This window comes from Solea senegalensis, linkage group LG11, assembly GCF_019176455.1.
Source record: "Solea senegalensis isolate Sse05_10M linkage group LG11, IFAPA_SoseM_1, whole genome shotgun sequence".
Lineage (NCBI taxonomy): Eukaryota > Metazoa > Chordata > Actinopteri > Pleuronectiformes > Soleidae > Solea > Solea senegalensis.
Genome location: NC_058031.1, coordinates 20,663,054 through 20,683,566, shown reverse-complemented (window position 1 = coordinate 20,683,566; position 20,513 = coordinate 20,663,054). Strand labels below are relative to the sequence as shown.

At 41.8% G+C, this 20,513-nt stretch overlaps 1 protein-coding gene across 2 annotated transcripts in view; it reads left to right on the top strand.

The window, feature by feature from the left end:
- The window catches only part of LOC122776787 (plexin-A1-like), a 239,030-nt gene that overhangs the window by 19,377 nt on the left and 199,140 nt on the right, over positions 1-20,513 (top strand). For both annotated transcript variants that reach the window (XM_044037510.1, XM_044037509.1), the window contains exon 2: positions 15,636-17,042. In XM_044037510.1, the coding sequence (XP_043893445.1) occupies positions 15,855-17,042 (1,188 nt within the window). In that variant the 5' untranslated portion in view covers positions 15,636-15,854. The remainder of the gene's footprint in view (positions 1-15,635; positions 17,043-20,513) is intronic.

Below are 20,513 nucleotides of genomic sequence, written 5' to 3'. Positions count from 1 at the left end.
TGAGAGTAGGTTAGAATTGTTCTCTGTGGACATTGATCATACAAGAGCTGAGGAATATGCTGTGTGTTTTAGCATTCCTTTAAGAAGGGGTTAAGGGATTTTCTTGGACTCTTGTTGTGTGTTAATTGTAGTTTGGAGGAGTGAAACTAAAGTGCACACACATGTTGGGCGGATTCACATAAAAAAATATATATATATATGAGAAAACCAGGCTCAAGAAACAGATTATTAATGCTGTGTTTACATCACTGTATGGTTCATGATGTCATACTGCTGCAATGACAACAGCCGATCTAGCTCCACCCTGACCATTACTCTCTGGTACCCCAAGGGAAGGGTGCTAAAAAAATGGAATGGTAGTGGCTGGTCCTTTCGGTACTATTCCTAATGGAAACACAAAAAAATATGTACTGTACTTAACCAAACCTTTCCACTTGATGGAAACATGGCTTAATTCCCAGAGCAAATTTACCAGGAAAGGTACAGGAACACAGGCAGACGGCAAACATACATGAACTAAAACACTGATTGGAAATAAAGGGATATACTGTAGAGACTTGTCAGGTGTGTCCAAAGTGTGGTCCGCAGGCCAACTGTGGCCCTTGGACAGGTTTCATGTGGAAACTTACTTCTTAAAATGTTTTATTGATGGACGACCAGCACAATCAAATCAAAATGAATAAATCACCCAAGATCATCCTCTCTCGGCAGTGTCAAGGCCACTTTACAAAACTAAACAAAAGAGAAAGGTTTCGAGTCACAACCAGAGACTCCATGTAATGCATAAGACAGGTTTAACATCGATAAGAGAACATAGAGAAGCTGACGCAGGTCGTAGTTTATCAAGATGGCATGCAGGAGTTTGCCAATGTTTGCCTGAGTGGCTTCCATATAATTACACAGTCGTGTGAACAAAGGCAATTGTTATGTACTAAATAAATGAGTTTAATTAAGTGAACAAGTAGTTTGAACACCGCCAGACTAAATAGACAGGGAAAGGATGGGTCGTAGGGAACAAGTGAAGTGAAGGAAACACAAGGACAGAAGAAGTGATTTCAAAATAAAACAAAGGAAACAGGCAAGGACTGTGATGTATAAACTGGCGACATAAATCAGAAATCAATTTTGACGGTAATTGAAATTGTTGGTGTCCTTTTCTATTAAAACACATGAAGTAAATTCCCGTGCAACTACACGTCTTACATTACACCTACTGAACATATGTGCACACGTCTGATTGACATTCATTTTATGGTTGGAAAGACATGCATTATATTTTACAGTGTTATGACTCCTTCTCCCTCACTTAAAAATCTGGCAGCCAGCCTATAAACACTTTTCTTTTCTCATGCAAGTGCAGAAAACGCCAGGGAGAGTATTTAGTGAATATTATTCCTACTTTTAATGAAACAGATAGTGTATTTATACTGCGGGGAAATGTAATCAGAATGTCACACTGGGATCATTTCAGAAATAGAGCTTTTCTCTGTTTCACTGAGACAACAAGTGAAGAGAGATTTGCTCGTCGCCGTGTAAAAAACCGCTGTAAAAATCATTTAGACGTGGAATTAACATAATGTCCGTGTTGTGGGATTCGTCTTGTTTGCTTTTAAATGTTAGTAGCTGTACTTAAATTGGCCATTTATGAACTTTTTCTTGGTTTACTTACGTGTTTCAAGTAATTTATTTTGTAAAGAAGTACACCGGTGTCATTTGTGTATTGTGCAGATTTGGGCAAACAGTTTAAAGATGTTCCCTTGGGTTCGGTATGAAGAAAAAACCAACAGGAGAGAGGAAAGGAGGGTTCAGGAAAGGAGGGTAGTGAGGGGTTAAACGCTGCGGAGTTAGACGACTTCTCCCTCCATCTGATCTGAACTGCTGTGTGCACTTTAATAAGCACTTTCATTTATATTAAAGATGCAAATGTAGCCTTTACGGGGAGATTGATATGCATGGAGGTGGAAGTGTGAGTGCATTTGTGTGAGTGTGCGTCTGTGGGTGTGCACCACTTTATCAGGGCCCTCTGTTCATTAGCCCAGTGTAATTGTGTTAGCTGTGTTGCTGGCAGGGCGGGAAGAAAATATCTGTGTGTAAAGGTCACATCAGAAGAGAGATGACATACGGATGGATGACACACAGTGTGCGTCGACATCCTGGCACGCACACACACACACACACACACCGCTAACATCTAGCTCCACATGCTGCTGCATTGTTTCACTCACATTGATGACTTCTACTTCGTTTGAATGATTCTTCTTACCCTTAAGGTATGTTTATGACTTACCTTTTGTGCGTGCGTGTGTGCGTGTGTGTGTGTGTGTGTGTGTGTGTGTGTGTGTGTGTGTGTGTGTGTGTGTGTGTCCAGGTATGTGAGCGACTGATTCGGCGTATAATCAGGTGTGATATGTCTGCGCTGTAAGCTTGGCGTCTGCATTTCAGGCGGCAGAAAGAGCAGTTTGATTATTCTGATGCTGCATGAACCATGTAGCACTGAGGAAATGGATGAGAATTCACCACAGTATGAAAACTGAATCTTTACTCTGTTCGAAGCCAACAAGCGGGGCACACCTCTAATATCCACCCACAGTTTAAAAGAATTCTACCTTTGCTTTTATAAAGAAACCTCCACACGGTGTTCAGTGATTACTGGACTCTGAATTTACGAGAATTCAGCTCGAAGCTACTGTTGGTTTTTACACCTGCGCAGCTATATTTGACAGCTGAATGTTTGTTTGTCATGGTTACCTGATGCAGGAGGTGTTTGAACCTCCTCTAGGATGGAAACACGCCGACTGTGTGATGGGATCAGCGCTGACGGCGGAGCAGATGTGCTCAGCTCTGTATTACATCATGACGGCAGCCTAGGTCGACATGAACGTGAGCCAGTTATGGACAAAGCGGAAAGAAATTAGTCCATGTCCCCATCTTAAGTATTATTTTTTCCAACTTTTAGTCCATGCACTGTTTAAACCACACAAATAGAAATTCAGAAATTCTCAACGTGTGGCTCTTAGACTGCATGTTGATTGTAATGTCAGGAAGTCTCCGTGTGCTCGTCACTCACTGACCTCACCTGCTGGGGATCCACAAGACTTAGTGTAGTGTACATGCTACACTTGTAATGAAGTCCACTTAAAGTTCATTGACTTGGATGAGCTGCACTCTGTGATCTGCAGGCCTGACTTGAGATGTAAAGCTGCAGAGCTGCCAATAACGCCCGGATCAAGGCTTGCTCTGAATTAGAGCAGCAGCGCACACAGATGCATCACCGTGTCACTTCGATTTTTACAGTTAACAAGCTTGTACAGGACGGACAGTGCAAAACCTCCACGGGGAACATTTCTGTGGTCGCAGAAAATGTCCGACCTGTTTTACCAGTGAGTTTTTATTGTCAAAGAGAGGGAATTTGATTTTGGCTGTGGAGGCAGGGGCTGAGCACAAACCAAAAAGCAACTTTTTATTTTATTTTCCATGGAACAGGGTAAAGCACAACACTGGGAATAAGGGCATTATTTGCTTAAGTGCAAAGTATTTTGTGTGTTTGACTGTTTTCATGTCTGTCCTGCATCATGTTACTCTGAGCTTCCTGTAAATCATCCGTCTCCTCCGGGAGGAAATGAAGTCTGCAGGAAACAAAGTCTTAAAAAAACATGTTGCTTGGTCCACACTGGACTATAACTAACGACTCAGTGTCTTGCCTTGAAATTTGGTCGACGTTGATGGTGCCCACGAGTATGAATCAATCCTTTTCCCGATGTTGTAAGAACACTTTCTCCAGACCTCCAACCACGCTTTTCATCTCGCGGTATCGTTTTCAGAAAATCTGACTTCATCCATTGATTTTGGTTTATAATTGCATTCCCACCGCCCTCAGCCGTACTTTGTGTTGCCGTTTAACACGTTGGCACGTTTGCATTCAGCTCAGAGCACTGCTGTGCGTCTGCAGAGCCCGTGGACTTTTACCCTTGTTTTAATCCGTTTCCTCTACTTTATGCAAATGCGATATTAGATTACTGGAGGCCCATTTGTACCAGGTTGCATTTTATAGGACTAAGTTCAGATTAGCAGGCTTATTTTGATTGTCTCGACGACGCTGAGCGAGACACAACAATCGAGGACATTGTTTTTCTCTGCTTGGTTTGTCTCAAGAAGATGTCGAGCTTTGGATCGGTACCCCAAGGGAAGGGTGCCAAAGAATGGAACGGTAGGGGCTGGTTATTTTATGGTATTATTTCTTATGGAAACAAAAAGAATTGGAGCTTCACTGGTCTCACAAACATGATGTTTTTCTGATGTTGTCGATGTTGCATACAGAAAGGTACTGGCGCGTGCATGTGTGGAGTTTCAGAGCGCAGTCACGTTAAAATAAAAGTCAGATCGGAGACATTTGTAGTTCTAACTGTGAACCGTCAAATCCGATCGGCAGTGAAATGGAATTGAACGATATGGCTGGTTGTGTAAACTCAAACTGTTTTACGGCACGTTTTGGGACATGAACGCACACAGTGTGAATGCTGGTGTACAACGTTGCACGAGTGCACGAGCGAGACGACTGCAAACAGGATGGCGTGGAATTAAAAAACATAAAGAAGTGCCCACAGTAAGATTCAGAACCACTTGCCTCTTGTGCTGCTGCTGCAAATACGCCCTCATTCTGGTCTGATAGTATTGCTCGACAGAAGCTGAGGATGCAGCATATGAATAATGTTTGAAGACCAAACCGAGGCAGGAGGGCGACAACAAAAACAACAAACGTCACCATTAGACACACACACTGCTGCTTTAAGATTTAATGATCTTTTTATTAGGGTATAATGTTCCGTATATCAGTTGCCTGTTCAACATTCCTCATTTCTTGCATAATAATTTACGATTTGATACGCTTTCTCCATCCGAAAAACCCCAAAATCTGATTGTAAACCCAGATCATGTGCCTCTCATGCAGAGCGGAAGATATCCGATCAGGGTGCCTGCGTCTCCACCCTCCTCATGCCAACGGAACATTTGTACATTTGAATTGCCACAGTTCTTCGCCAGTGTTACAGAACAATGAAACTGGTTTCTATTGCAGCAGGAGAATAAAGTCTCTCAGCCGAGATAGATGGTGATATTCTTCCCGCCTCCAGATATGAAACTACAGTGTGCACTTAGTTTCCCATCTGTCTCCACACAGACCAATCAGCAACAGTAGGGAACTCGCTCTCACCTCTTTTGTCCCCGTGTCACGCTTTGTCTACTGTGTCCTGATGTTCTGCTCTGTGCATGTGCACACAAACAAATGCAAATTTGAATGCTGCAATTTCCTTCTCCAGGACACAGAATGAATGGGCTGTGTAGTTTTTATTTTTTTTTTACCTTTTTTCCTCCATCTCTCCATCCTTCATTGCTTCATCCCGCTCATTTTCTTGAACTGCAAAAAAATTGCCGCTCTGCGGTCGGGAGCTGGCTTCGATTATCTACGGCAAATTCCCTGATAAAGAACAGCGTTTCTGCGCCCGTTCAAGCACTTAAAACTGCTCTAAATGGCTTTAGCTGCGGGGGGGTTCCCTCATTGAAGACTAAACACGTACAGTGATTTCAACACACGTTCCCATGGACACGCTCTGTCTCGCTAAACCTGCTCTCACCCCTGCTGGACAATTAGTGTTTTACTGTAGCAGAGGACGTGTTTGAGTGTTTGTATAAAGGAGAGTGTTCCTCTGAGGAAAGGGATAGCATGTGTCATTTCTTCAAACAGTGTAAGTGCAGATATGGAGAGGCTTGTGCTTGATGGGTGGGCTTTCAGTTTAATGACTGACATTGCACAGACTGGCTCACATCCTGCCTCCTAATTGAGGGTTTCAGACTAACTTTTTTTGCATTGGTTGCTCTGGTGCGTCTAACTTCCATTGAGGTCCATAAACAAGGTGCACCAAATAGTTTTCAGTGCGTCACCTTTAGTGCCACGGTTTCAAGGGTTGCCTTTTTGTAATTTCCCATATAATTATGCAAATGATTGTGAATAGAAATAAGGTGTAGGTCGATGTCTGTGTGCACGCAGATATTTGATATCGTCTTAGTGAGGACTCTAACCCTAAACATAATACCCTTTAAAGTTGTGGAGATATAAATACATGCACACACACACACACATACCCAATGGTGATGCCAATAGAGAAGGGTATAGAATAAAAATACCATGCACATTGTAAAAAAGTATTAACTTGCATCTCTATGTGCTACCCTGCATTCACAGACATGGAGTACAACATTCTCTGATTTGGCAAAATACATATTGAATTCTATACACTTTAATGCTTGGATGGAGTTGTTCTTCCCGTGTGTGTGTGTGTGTGTGTTCTCCGGTTTCCTCCCACAGTCCAGAAACATGCAGCGGTTACTCACGAAGGTGTGAATGTAAAGAGTGAATGGCTGTCTCCATGTTGGCCCCTGCGACACAGTTTGCCGTCCGCCTTTCGCCCCAAGTCAGCCGGGACCAGCGGCCCAGTGACCCTCATGTGGAGGACAAAGCAGTAAGCGGACGGATGGACATAAACCCAAACGGTGAACTCTCAGTCATCAGTGGGAGTCACGTCAGCGTCGGACGAACGTCTCGTAGTTGCAGCAGCACTTTGTGTTTTCCGCAGACACGTTGCCCTTTAAAGTGGCTTTAGATTCCGGGGCTAAGCTGTTGAAAGCACTCAAAAAGTGTCACTCGCTTCTGTTACATTTAACCCCGGCACTTTGCTTATAACAGTGAGGCATTAGTGTGCAGCGCTGCGGTCGAGCGCGGCGAGCCCAGCGCACTCTACCGTGGCACATAAAAAAAGATACACACACACACACACTGAAAGCTGCACTGGTTGCCAGACCACCAGTGCAATAACCTACAAAAACAGTGCACACATGATGAATTTTTATTACATTTAATTAGTTTTGACCGATGTCTTTACCTTTTACTTGCTAATCAAAATTGCAGGAGTGTGAGTTATGTCAAATTTGGTGCTTTTATACATATCAATGCCAATCAACCCGTCTCTCTTCTCAAATTACTACCTCACGCATCTAGAACTCAGGCTTTGAAGATAGATATTAGGGAAGATGATAGTGCGAGGCGTAAACATATTAAATACTAATAATAAGTTGTCTCGCGCAAAAGATTTTCGTTTGCGTGTGTGACCTGAGCCCTGTGATACACTGAAACCTCCACAGAGCACCTACGAGGAGTGTTTTCAATCTTCACGTTCAGTGCAGGCTTATGTTGAATTAACAGGTAGACGATGTTTGGAATCGTGCTTTAGGAAATCAGTGAAATCCCTGAGTGCATTAAACATGCATGCTGCTGCACCAATAACAGACATGGACAAGCGTCCTTTGTTCATGTATGAAGAAAACAAGGAGAACATGATTAGTTTGTGTGTTGGATGGATAAAAATTGTTTTGTCATGTGCAAGACATCACAAACAATGGCCCAGTTGTTATTGTAGTAGCTTTATTTGGCTATTAATTACAACTTAAAAATAAAAATCCTTTTTTTTTATTGTTGGGGCTTGAAAAATCTCAAGCTCACTCTCATGTATCAGTGCAGTATTTGTCTGTACCGAGTATTTGTTGTCTCTGCTTGGCCTAAACACGCAGACCGCAATATTAATAAGTGTACTTCTGGATCCCCTCTATTGGTGGTGGTATTTTTGTTTGTTTGTACTTCTTGTGTTTGAATAGCTGCTCTGCCACTACACTCCATCTGTGGGCTTTAGAGGAGAATGTACTAGAAAATCAGGGCTGGTGAAACGCTCACTCACACATGTCAGGTACCAGTTGATGGATCAAATGGTTTGTTGTAACACGGAGAATGTGGCACACTCGTAGCTACCGTTGGCAAAAAAAAAAAAAAAAAGTTGCTGTTGACATCTCTGCGGATAAAGAAACCAAACAAAACCGTCAAAATGCCAACATCCTTGATACAAATGTGAACAGTCTTCTGTTGTTGAGTAGATTGTAGTGTTTTTGTGTGATATGATGGATAGACGAGTGCGAGGCGACAATGAGAGAACTCAGTACGCGTACTTGCAACAATACACATTTTAAAAACGTTAATGATGTCAGTGTACTGTGTGTGAAATTGGCTTTTTAATTCTTTTCTTTTTTGACATTACTGATCCAGTTCCCGGCACAGCTTGTACAGTCATAAACACTAGTAAAGAGACGCTGCTGTGGCATTATTGGATTCATGTTGTTGATTTGGCCACAAAAGGAAAAAAAACAAAAAACAATACTCCTTCCAACACAGACGAGCGAGACGAGAACAAATCTGAAGAGGTTTTACTCCAAAAAGCACCATTTACTTTCTGACTAATTACTGTGACATTTTTATTTATTTCAATAAATATTTCTTCATTTTGGTTCAGACTAAAAGACATCCTGGTCGTATGACTTGTCCATCAGAGGGGGAGCGGATTTGTAGATGGACTTCAGTGTGACTCGGGTTCAACGACTCGGCTCTGTTTGGTGCCGATGCGTCGTATGAATGAGTGATGGCTGAGCTGCACCTGTCAACTCAGAAAATAAGTGTGTGTGAGTGAGTGAGTGAGTGAGGCTTTGTGTGTGTGTGGCTCTACAAATGTATGCAAAACTGTACTGTATGTGCTCCGATGTGCGTTCCTCGAGTCTGTTTTGTGAATTTTGAATAGTGTGTGTCTGAGTGCAGTGGAGTCGTTGCATATACTGCCTCGTGTGTGTCTCTTTAGGACCTTTTCTGGAATAAACACTGACCTTGTCAGGACCGGGAGTCCTCGTGGAGACCAAAACCTGGTCCAGGGTACTAGGGTTAAGATTGAATTGTGGTTAGGTTAAAGTTAAGTTAAGGGATAACAACTCTTTTTTAAGTCAATGCAACATCCGAGAGAAAGAATAGCTGTGCACATGCTTGTTTGAGCGCAGCGTGATGGTGAAAGTGAGTGCTCCACTGGCGTCTGTGTGTGGATGCAGCTGCCTGTGGGGTCAGTGTGTCAGTTGTGGAATGCGACTGCAAATGAACCACTGTGTCCTCGCTGCATGGTGCAGTACAGCAGCCCACGTGTGTACACACACACACACACACACACGCACAAACGCACGCACACACACTCTCGCTCTCCCTTTATTTTCACACACACGCACATGGCGAGAGAGAAGGAGAGATTCCTCGCACATTCTCGTTCTTCATTTAGCCTCCCACAACACTTACTTCATTCCCTTCGATTCACACGCTGCTAGAGAAGCGGGCCCAATTAATTTAGATGACATGGCATATTGTCATCAGTGTCATCCAATTATATGTGCATAAAAGATAGGAAATGACAAAATGCAATTAAAACACATCACCCCATGTCAGTTGTGTCAAGAAAAGCTGGTGTGGGCTCAACTCGCCTCTTAAATACAAGGAATTAAAATCAATGCTCGGTTAGTGCTTTGTCAGCCATGGCACTCTCTTAATGATTAAAAAATCATCAGTTTTAGACGGAGCACTTTATTCTTAAGCTTTTGCGCTTGCATATTATGATTGGTTTCATCTTGTTAATTTGCTTTCAGTCGATGGCATCTTGAAATAATTTAAGTCTAAAACAATGGGGGCCTCTCAAATGAAACTGGCAGCCTGGCTGATTTAAACAAAAACACAACGAGACATTTGTTTAAGCTGTGGCTTATACAACTTTAGCCTCATTATTTTTAGCTCATGTTTGATCATATTGTGGCCGGTCCTAACCATTAAATGTATGCTGCTTTAACTATCAACTGTCAGTGGGTCTGAAAAAGTGTTAATCAAAGACGAGCACCTGCTGCAGCCGCAACTGCTGACTCTGCTGAGGATGAAGTCAAATCAACAGCCAAATGACAACTTAACTTTCAATTATTCTCGACGAATATTGACCAGAATAGTGACTGTCGCTATCACAGCTAATCTCTTACAACAAAGCAGATGTGATGCAGTTCTCATCTTAAGAAAACCTCTCGTTAAAAGTATAGTTTGGTTTCTTCCCTTGTTCCCTTGGTGTTGGGAAGGAACCATATACATTAAGATTCCTTGGTCGCTATATATTATAATCAAGTCCTCGTCTTTTCATATCTCTGTCCAACTCTTAAAAGCCAGGAGAGGAGAGTGTGAGTGGACTAGAGTCTGCACCATTAGCACATGTCAATAGTCCACCTTGTGGAAAGTAGATACTAAATACAAATGTCCTTATGTTCAGGTGTCAGTGTGAGCGTGTGGCGTGTGTGTCATAGCCATCCTTCGCCGTCCTCATTTGACCTGCGCGTCCACGTAACCTCTGCTACCATCTGTGGCGAGAAGCTTGGAAGTCAGGAAAAAAGAAGAAGTTTTAATTGATCACATATACATTCTCAGATCCACGGCTTCAGGTGTCTGTTTGGCTGCATTTTAATTTTCATTTAGTGTTTTGTGTAACGTCTGTTGACAAAGCGCTGCTCGTGTTGCCACGCATTACACCGGCGCAGTGAATATTTCTGAGAATCAGACTTAATCCTTAATCTAAAGTTCTCTGTCAACATTTATTTCACCTCACCCATGTTTCAAGGAACTCGGACAATTGAAACTTAACTTTAACTTAAAGTTTGCTGGAATGCTTCCGTTCCGTGATGTGTAAAAACACATCACTCTGTGTCTCCACAGACACGGAAACAAAACGCCGCTATATTAAGAAACACAGAGTCGTGCTGAGCTCAATCAGTATTGTTTAAACTAAACTTTAAGCTTTATTATTTTAGTCTGTACGTGTGAGGATACATAACACATGTATTGTAGAGTTTTTCTTTGTTTTTTAAATTGTGGTTAGGTTAAGGTTAAAGTTAGGCTGGTTGTGGTTAAGGTTATGGATAATACTTTGTTTAGGCTGTTCACGTGAATGGAAGTCAATGCAGAGTCCTTAGAAGAATAGCTGCACAAACCTGTATATATGCGTTGTCACATGACTTGTGTGAAGTCATGTGACATGGATTGTTGTGATGAAATTAAAATGAGTTTGACATGAGAACTTTTGCGTTTGCAACTGTGAAAATGAGTCATTGTGCAGACATCTTGTGGACTAACCTTGTTGTCACGCTGAAGTTTCTATTCCTTTGCCAAGTAGCACTTGTTCATGCTTTTGTTTCAAAACAAACTTTCCAATTTTGTTGATTACACACACTTGAAACCAGACAAATAAACTCCAGAAAAACAATCTCTGACCAAAAAAAAATACCCAAAGGCAATGCAAGAGAAATGGCAGATGGATAGGAATTAGGGTTAAAATATTGGCCCGATGTGTAATCAAATCCACATCTTTCTGTGCCAGACATCTTGAATTAAGCAAGGTTACTGTATTAATACTGACATATTTGTTCTGTCCAAGAATATTGTGGTGTAATTGATTGTTGTTAAACTGTGTGGTGTTAAAATAATGATAAAAAAAAAGCTGCTTTTTAGAGAACAGGAAGCTCATAATCCAGGGATTTGATGAAGCAGTGTTTGCCACGTGACACACCTAAAGCTGTTTGAAAGAGTACAAAGCTGAATATTGAACATTGTAGGAGCTCCACATCATCATCATTTAGATTTAAAAACTTTGTTTTAACTCCAGTTTTTGGGAAGTGACGCCACCAAATCTACATTATATATTGTTTTTCCATGGCTGAGAAGTCCTTTACCAAACAGGAATGAAGATCTAATGAACTTTAACATGTAAAACAGCTTGAACTGCATGAGCTGAAAAGCATCAGTGGTGTCGTCGGTGCAGGGACACAGTTTACAATCATGTGCAGTTTACATTAAAACCCAAACATCTCGGTTCATCTTGCTGTGATTTCCAAGGTAACATGAATGCAAGTAAAAGTATTAAGCTCATGCCCTCAACATTCTCTCACCCCGCTGCATTTATTCAGAGAGAAGTGTGTTTAAAAATGCACCGAATATAAATGTAAATGTTTATGCTGCCCCTGTGGTTTGCACAGTTGTGTTATTTTTATATATTCTTTGTGCACACACAGTTTATGTATAGGTCAATGTTTGGATGGTAAATAAGAGTGAATAGCTGCAGCATGCTCTCTCTCACACACACACACATGCACGTTGACAAACACACACACACACACACAGATTCACGCAGAATGAGGCCAGCAAGCGTGGATGTGTGCTCCATGTTAAAGACACGGTGTGTATAAATGTGAGTGTTTGGCCCAAGGTCTGTGGCCGTGTGTGTATTTGATGTGCCAACAACAATAAATCAGCTCAGGACAGACCTGGATGCTTTTACAGCTTCATCTGATGAAGCAGGTGGGCTTTAGAAAAGAGAGAGAGATGAAAGTCTGAATAATACATTTAAAGTATTGTTGCATTAGATAATAAGCTGGTTGTTTAAAGGGAAATTCATTAAATATGAAGTGCACAAAAGTGCGGAATAACTCAGCAAGGACGATGCAATTTTATGTTTCTAATGTTGGTAATAAATTCCGTGCCATCCATGGTTGTGCAGTACTTTCCATCACTTTTTCCATTTGATGTCATTCAGGCCATAAAGATCTGTAACTCGTTCTTCAGTTCAAAGCCCGACTCTTCCTTCCTCTTGTCTCTGTGTCCCAGTGTCCACATGTGCTGCTCGGCGTCCACTTATTTAAAGAATTTATAAAAATACATGAGACGAGCAGATGACACGTTCTGCGAAATAGGATCCTCCGCATGTCATTTAGTATTTAGTTGTTTTTATAGTTTAATTTCTTCCACTCTTGTGTAGTTTGTATGTCACAGTATGTGTGTGTGTGTGTGTGTGTGTGTGGGGCAAGGTCTGTTTTGTGTCCATTGTGTCTCTGAGTGAGTGTGTGATGAAGTCAGAAGGATCTGAGAAAGTGGGTAAAAAAAGAAAAAAAAAGAGCCTCTGACCACTGTATGCATATGCTGACAGTGTGTGTGTCCAGGATGCTAACAGTGACTGCATTGTGCTGGTGGGACAGGCTATAGCATCATCATCCGGGCCGCTGTAATCATGGCTGGGCTGAAGATGAAAGGCGCTATTGACAGGGAGTGAAGTGTCTGAGAGAAGGGGGCGATGGCGGTGGTGTGTGTGTATGTGCGCGTGTGTGTGTGCGGTAAGGGAGAAAAGTTACACACCACAGTGGTAATAGTAAGTTGTATGTATGTGAACGTATGACCGCTATCAAACTGGTTCCACCTAAAGGCGTTCCCTTATAACTTCCCTTTTTATACGAGCCAATATTGGAGTTTAGATTTAGTGATGATGTGGCAGTTAGGATATTTGTGACAATATTTCACAGAATTTCAAAGTAAAAGTGCTTGTTTTGATGTGAAATGATGTACACAATAAAAACACACATATGATGCTAAAAAAAAAAAAAATCAAAAATTAAGTCTAACATGGATGACTGTAATTAAAACACCAAATGAACTTGAATGTAATACATTTAATATTCTATCTATATTCTATCACCTTGCTGGCAGCTACTTCTTGGCCACACGGTGGATCATGATAACATGTAATCAATTGGGGGACGGCCAGTTTGTCACCTCTGGACTCGACTAAAAGGATCTGATATTGTCGGTAAATTGAGTAAAACATTCTGATTTGGCTCTTAACAGCAATGAATGGACTGACGCTTAACCCACGACATTTCTGATGAAAATTGGACAACAATAACAATAAAGATGTTCATCCACATACTGATTCATTTGAATTTATGTGCTGTAGTTTCAGGAGAGTCTCACTGTCTTTTGTTATACGGTTTTGCTGCACATTAAAGTGACATTATCTTCTGTCTCTCCCGGTTTCAGCATGCAGAACAGTGCATGGAGCTTACAGCCAGAGAAACACGAACAGAGAGAAATGGTGCTGTGCTGCTTGGTTGATTACATTTCGGTGAAGTCTTGCATATTCAGTCCTGTCTCCACAGTGCTGTGTCAGCGCAGGAGGATGATTTTTGCTGCATGCACCCATTATCATTCAGCTTAAGAGGGTGAAAATGTTTCTGGCTTGTTTGTATTTCTTTAAACCAATCTGTCATGTTGAGCGTGGCCAAGCAGCGGGACATTTGCACACGGGGAGGCAAGAACTGCTGTTGAAACAGCTATAGTTCTCTGCACAGCAGATGCAGAGAATATTTTGACTGCGTGGTTGCACAGTCGTAATCTATGCAAAACTTTGGATTTTCACTGTGTAGGTTGCTCAAGTGGAGCATGACGATGTTTCCAGTGGTGGAAGGGGGAATAGAATGGCATTTGAGACATTCAGCCAATGGCTTATACCCACTCCCTATATTCAGTGTATGTAATAGTGTAATGTAACTCAACATTGTAAGCACTTTATTTGTCTTAAGCAAGTAAAAACAAAAAAAAAAGTAGTAACAGTTATGCTGCTGATGAAGTTATGTGCATTTAGCGCTATGGTTTTTAAGAGTTTGCCTGTTTTTATCAAATGGTAAACTTGCTTATCAGATCTTCCCCAGACTTATTTCCCTCTATTTTCAATTGTAACAAACTCTCCCACCATCGCTTCTCTTTACGTATATAACACTGATACCACAACAATAATCTACCGATACCATTATCAATCTCACACAGTCATTCCTTCATCTTTTAAACTACTTTGCCGTTTCTAACATATCTGTGCTGATGCATTTATCACCTCGCCATACATCCAGCCTTTTCAGAAAAATGCGGCTCCAGCTGTGTAACAGATATTCTGCTAAGATAAAGGGAGAAAATAGCTCACAGCATGAGCTCAGTTAAAATGCTGCTGCTGCTGCTTTTTTTATCTACATTTCGACTGCTTTTCTCGTCATTTATCTTAAATGAAGTCCACAGAGCTGATATGATTACAGCCCTTATGGTGCAAGTATTTCCTTTTGTGTTTTCTTTTTTCGCCCATTGTCTTATACAATGATTTTTGAGTGGCTCATTCCTATCGAACATCATACTGAAGAGTTATAAAGCCAAAGAGCTTTTACTGTCTCTCCTGTTTTACTGAGTTGAGCTGTTCCTCTCCCTCCATCCTCTCTCTTTTAGAAACAGGCCTGTATTTCTCTGCTCTGTTGCTCTGTTGTAAATATACTGTAGAATTCTCCCTGCAGCCCTGCTGGTAATTTATGGATGTTTAGCTGCTATCACAATGCTGCACATCAGTGGCTCACCGCGTGTGTTTTTTTTTTTTTTATCTTGTGCTATGTAGTGTGCATCTCGTTTTCCCTCTGCGTGTTTCATACACCTACTTTTACATCTTCTACTACCTTTACACACATTTATGTAACTGGGTGTGTTTTGTGTATAATCAAGGTGCGTATGGATTTCTGTGTGCGCATTTGCACTTTGTCTGCCGTATCTTTTAATACCTCCAGACAATCGATACGGAGGGGAGCAATATTTGGCCCTGTCTTCTTTTAAAAGATGCACTCCACAGAGAAGTGCAAGTCAAGAGTCCAGGAGTCAATAAAGCAAAGCCGATAGTGACATCAGTTTTTTTTTTTGGTTTTCAGCACTGAAGCCTCTGAGTCTGAGTCCGTGGGCGAATATTAAGTTTCCTTTCATTTCAATGAAGACAAATGAACATGTTTTCTTCATGAATATATTGACACGTGCGTTTGCTGAGACTGGTCTGCTTCTTTTTTTTTTCCAGGACTGGCAACAGACGAGGCTGAAGATCGAGGGGATGATGTTGTAAAAAGATAACAGCGGAGAGAGGAGGAAAGAAAAGGAAGACCATCGCCTGGAAACTCTTCTTTTGTACCGTCGTTCCCTGCAGTCCTCTAACGCCCTGACTGACACTGTGGAGGATTACACAGTCAAAGATACACACTAACACCCACACGTTCACTCCTCCCCTCCCCTCACTGCCATGTCCTCCCACCTGAACCCACCCCGTCTCATCCTCCCTGTCTTCTATCTACTCCTTTCCCTTTCCATGACCTCCTCCACCACCTCCACCTCCACCCTTTCCTCGTCCGCCCCCCTCCTCTCCTTCGCCCCACCTGAAGGAGGCCTCACACATTTGGTGGTCCACAACTACACGGGAGAGGTTTACCTGGGTGCTGTCAACTGGATCTTTAAGCTTTCCAGCAACCTCACCAAGCTGAGGAGCCATGTCACCGGCCCTGTGACAGACAACCCTCGCTGTTACCCTCCGCCTGGTGTCCAGTCCTGCCCCCACGAGCTGGTGCAAACCTCCAATGTCAATAAACTCCTCCTACTCGATGCTGCCCACAACCGCTTAATTGCCTGTGGAAGTACTTCCCAGGGAATTTGCCAGTTCTTGCGTCTGGATGATTTGTTTAAACTCGGTGAGCCCCACCATCGTAAAGAGCATTATCTTTCCAGTGTTGCTGAAGCAAGCACCATGTCGGGTGTTGTGATCGCTCCGGATATTTTCGGTGAAGGTGGGAAGCTGTTTGTTGGCACGCCAATTGATGGGAAATCTGAGTACTTCCCAACACTGTCCAGCCGCAAGTTAATGTCCAACGAGGAGAATGCTGATATGTTCAGCTTCGTGTACCAGGATGAATTTGTTTCCTCGCAGCTCAAGATTCCCTCCGACACACTCTCCAAGTTCCCAGCATTTGACATCTACTACATCTACGGCTTCCACAGCGAGCAGTTTGTGTATTATCTCACCTTACAGCTTGACACCCAGCTCACCTCGCCAGATGCAAGCAGTGAACAGTTCTTCACCTCGAAGATTGTTCGTCTATGTGTTGACGATCCCAAGTTCTACTCCTACATCGAGTTCCCCATCGGCTGCACCAAGGACGGAGTGGAATACCGCTTAGTTCAGGATGCTTATCTCGCCCGGCCGGGGGCCCGTTTGGCCCGTTCGCTTGGCATTCCGGAGCATGAAGAGGTTCTGTTTACTGTTTTCGCCCAGGGTCAGAAGAACAGAGCCAAACCGCCCAAGGAGTCAGCTCTGTGTCTGTTCACAATGAGGCGGATAAAGGAGAAGATTAAGGAGAGGATTCAGTCGTGCTACAGAGGAGAAGGGAAACTCTCCCTGCCATGGCTGCTCAACAAGGAGCTCATCTGCATCAACTCGGTGAGTGATTTCGATTTGTATTTTATGCCGGGAAGCAGTGGTGTTGCACTAGTTAGCACATTTGCCTCATAGGAAAGAAAAATAACAACCAACCATTTTAGTAACTTTACCGTCCATGGCCACTTTTCAGATGCTTTGGCGGTGTGACAGCTTGTTTGTGTCCTACTTAGCAAAAGAACATGGTTGCAGACCAAGCTGCACTCGCAATGCCCTCTGCTGGACAAATTGATAATTGCTTCAAACTGTCTGATGGGCTTCTAGGCCAGTTTTTAAGGTTTATATATCTATATCTCTATCTATATATAGTTATAGATATATATCTATATATATACACAGATAGATATACAGATATATATATATATATACATACATATATATATAATATATATATATCTGTGTGTATATATATATATAAATATGTATATATATATAAATATGTATGTATGAATTTCGGATAAAAAGGTGACAATCCCAGTGTGTGCAGATTAGGTTACGTGGAGATTCCAAGCTACTCTCCACTGTGTGTGAATAGTTCATTGTCCATATGCCGTATGTACGCGCTGTTATATCAGCGAATGGTCCAGTGTGTCTCCTGCCTCAAAAAGAGTTGCTTTTGCCCCCCATGATCTTCATGAGAATGAAAGCATTGCATTAGCTATAGCATTGTTCTTGGAAGTGTTGTTTGTGGTTTGGATGGTGCATAAGATGGTTTACAGTTGTGAAGAAACAATAGGCTTTTTCACAATGTCACTTTAAACATTTTAAGTGCAGTTTCTGGTTCCTGAAATAATAAGTGTCAGTTTTAGTGAGCTTGTGTGGCTTCGGCTGAATAGTGAACTTCCTGCCTGTACCTTGCACCTTGCCAAAAGCATTTTAGTGGTCTTGGGTTTAGGGTGTGTTAAAACCAAGCGTGTCTGGAAAACATTAGCTCCATTTATTCATTTAGTCGTTGAAAATGCTGACAACTCTTTGGACGTTAGTGACCTTAGGAGAGAGAGAGAGAACAGAGTGAGAGAATGACAGACACTCTCAAATGGTTCATGTTTATGGTGTCCAACATCAGCCAAGCATTTACATGTTTAATTAAATTTCCACTTGCTAAATACATTTCACCCTCATGCTGTCTCGTCGACTGTACACCCTCATCAACATCTCCACCCAGACAGGATGGCAAATCATTAAAAGCTGCTTGTGCATCCGTCTGACTTTCCCTGGTTGATTGAATAATGGAAAGATGACTCTCATCAAATTCTTAAATCCAATAAAGTAATATTTTCCACTTAAGTTCAAGCCAAAGCAACTCTAGTGTAGGTGGGTTTGCACATTTAGTGCCATGTCAGTGTTGGCCCGGTGGTATTTCCAATCCTGCCTTATAACACCATGAAAAAAAACACATTTACACGACGAGACAAGACAAGTTTTATGTTTGATGAGTAAAAATATGCATTTTATTATCCTACGTATGTTTTCTTGGGGTCTAAATCTTAATTTTAACTGTTTAGATTTAACTTCCATGACTGTTATTCAAAATTGTAGCACCAAGAAGGCAAACTATATAATATCCCACACATTGTCTAACGTGCATTGATACATTTATACATTAATTAATACATTAATTATATAGAAACGTATGTGAATCCAGAACATTGATGTACAAAATACATTATTTTCATTCAGAAAGGCACCTGGTGGTTAGTACTGATCCACAAACATAGCAGTGTGAATTCATATGAACCAAATGGGGAATTAAAAGAAATGCTCAAATGTGCTTTCGCACTGTAGGAAGAAAATCTCTTCTTACACTGAGAGGAGCTCAAGGGAGGTTTTTCCCAAATGTGAATTGAATTTTCTGACATTAAAATGTCTCCACTGTTGCAGGAGTTACGCGTCTTTAGTCTGTGGACAGGACAGTTGTCTGTCTGAGCTCCCATCTGTTTTGTGGGAGTATTAATCAAGGGGAACTAAAAGGACTAAATGAACAGGCTGTGTAATGATTGTTTTTCCTCATAGATGTGCATGTGTGTGTTTTCACCTGCTGTCTCCTACATCTCTCCCTCTGTCTGTCTCCCTCTCTCTCTCTCCCTCCCTCACGCGCACGCACACACACACACACACACACACACACCAACACTTTGCTTGTGCAGCTATTCTTCTTAGTACACCGCATTGACTTCCTGTCATTTGGACAGCCTAAACAAAGCCTCGTCTCTGCCTCATTGGAACCAGGTTTTGGTCTCCATGAGGACTGCTGGTCCTGATAAGGTCAGTGTGTATGCCAGAAAAGGTCCTAAAGAGGAAACTAATTTGCACGCACACACGCAGACCTGTATCGTCATGAATAATTCACATGCTCTCACCTTCTGTTATTCAGTCGGTGCTCCATAACAACCTGCCATAAATCTCTGGACTTCACCTCTCTGTCTCCATCTCCACCACCGTCTACCACATCCTCTCTTCCTCTTCCATGTCTTTCACTCCGTAGCTCCGTCATTTGCATAGAATTTCTTTCATTTTGCTAACCCCCATTGTCCCTCCGCTTCTTCTTTTATCTTCAGACTCTGTTTCACCCCAGCACCCCAAGCCGTCCTGACCTTTATGTCTTTAATTTCTGACCTTTAACCCCCTTCATTTTTATAATCTTGCTCATTTTGCCCCTCTTTCTTCTTCCCTCTTGTCTGCCTCTCTCGTGCATTTCCTCTTCCACCGTCCCTCTCTGCCCTTTCCTTGACTTTCTGTTGACTGATGAGGTATAGAGTGACTTAGTGTGTAAAGCCAGTGCTTGGATGTGATCTGGAAACACAATGTGAGGGAAGAGACAATGCAATGAAACAAAAGGAAGCAGAGTGATGAAGAATGCCGTACATACAAGTCTCAGAGGATACATCCGACATCAACTCGATGGTCTGGAAGTAAATGTTGTGCAGGCTTTCTTGGTTGCCAGGAAATGTATCTGACTCACTTTGGTGGGCCTCTGACTTTTCTGCTGCCATTACCACAAACTTAAAATCTGTGATTTTCACTTAAATGTCTTGACACACTTTGGATGGATACCCATTAAGATTTGGTGCACTTTCCTTTTTGAATCCAACCACATCAACAAGTCACACATTTAATTACAATGCTCTGGTTTTACAACCAGATAGCCGTAAAATCAAAGACATGTCCGTCAATCTCACCTGTTATTTGTACTGAAAATGAATTTTAGCACATGTCAAATTTAGCTGTAATCTTTTTCCCAGCCATATTCTAGGTTGCACCATACAAGTGTGTATGTATATATATACATACATGTATATGTATATATATGTGCATATATATATATATATATATATATATATATATATGTGTATGTATATATATACATATGTATATATATAGATATAGATATAGATATGTATATATGATCTTTGTGGCTGGAGTTCAGCAGCAACAGTGTTTCATCTAATACAGGAAGCGTACTCAGCGTACGCT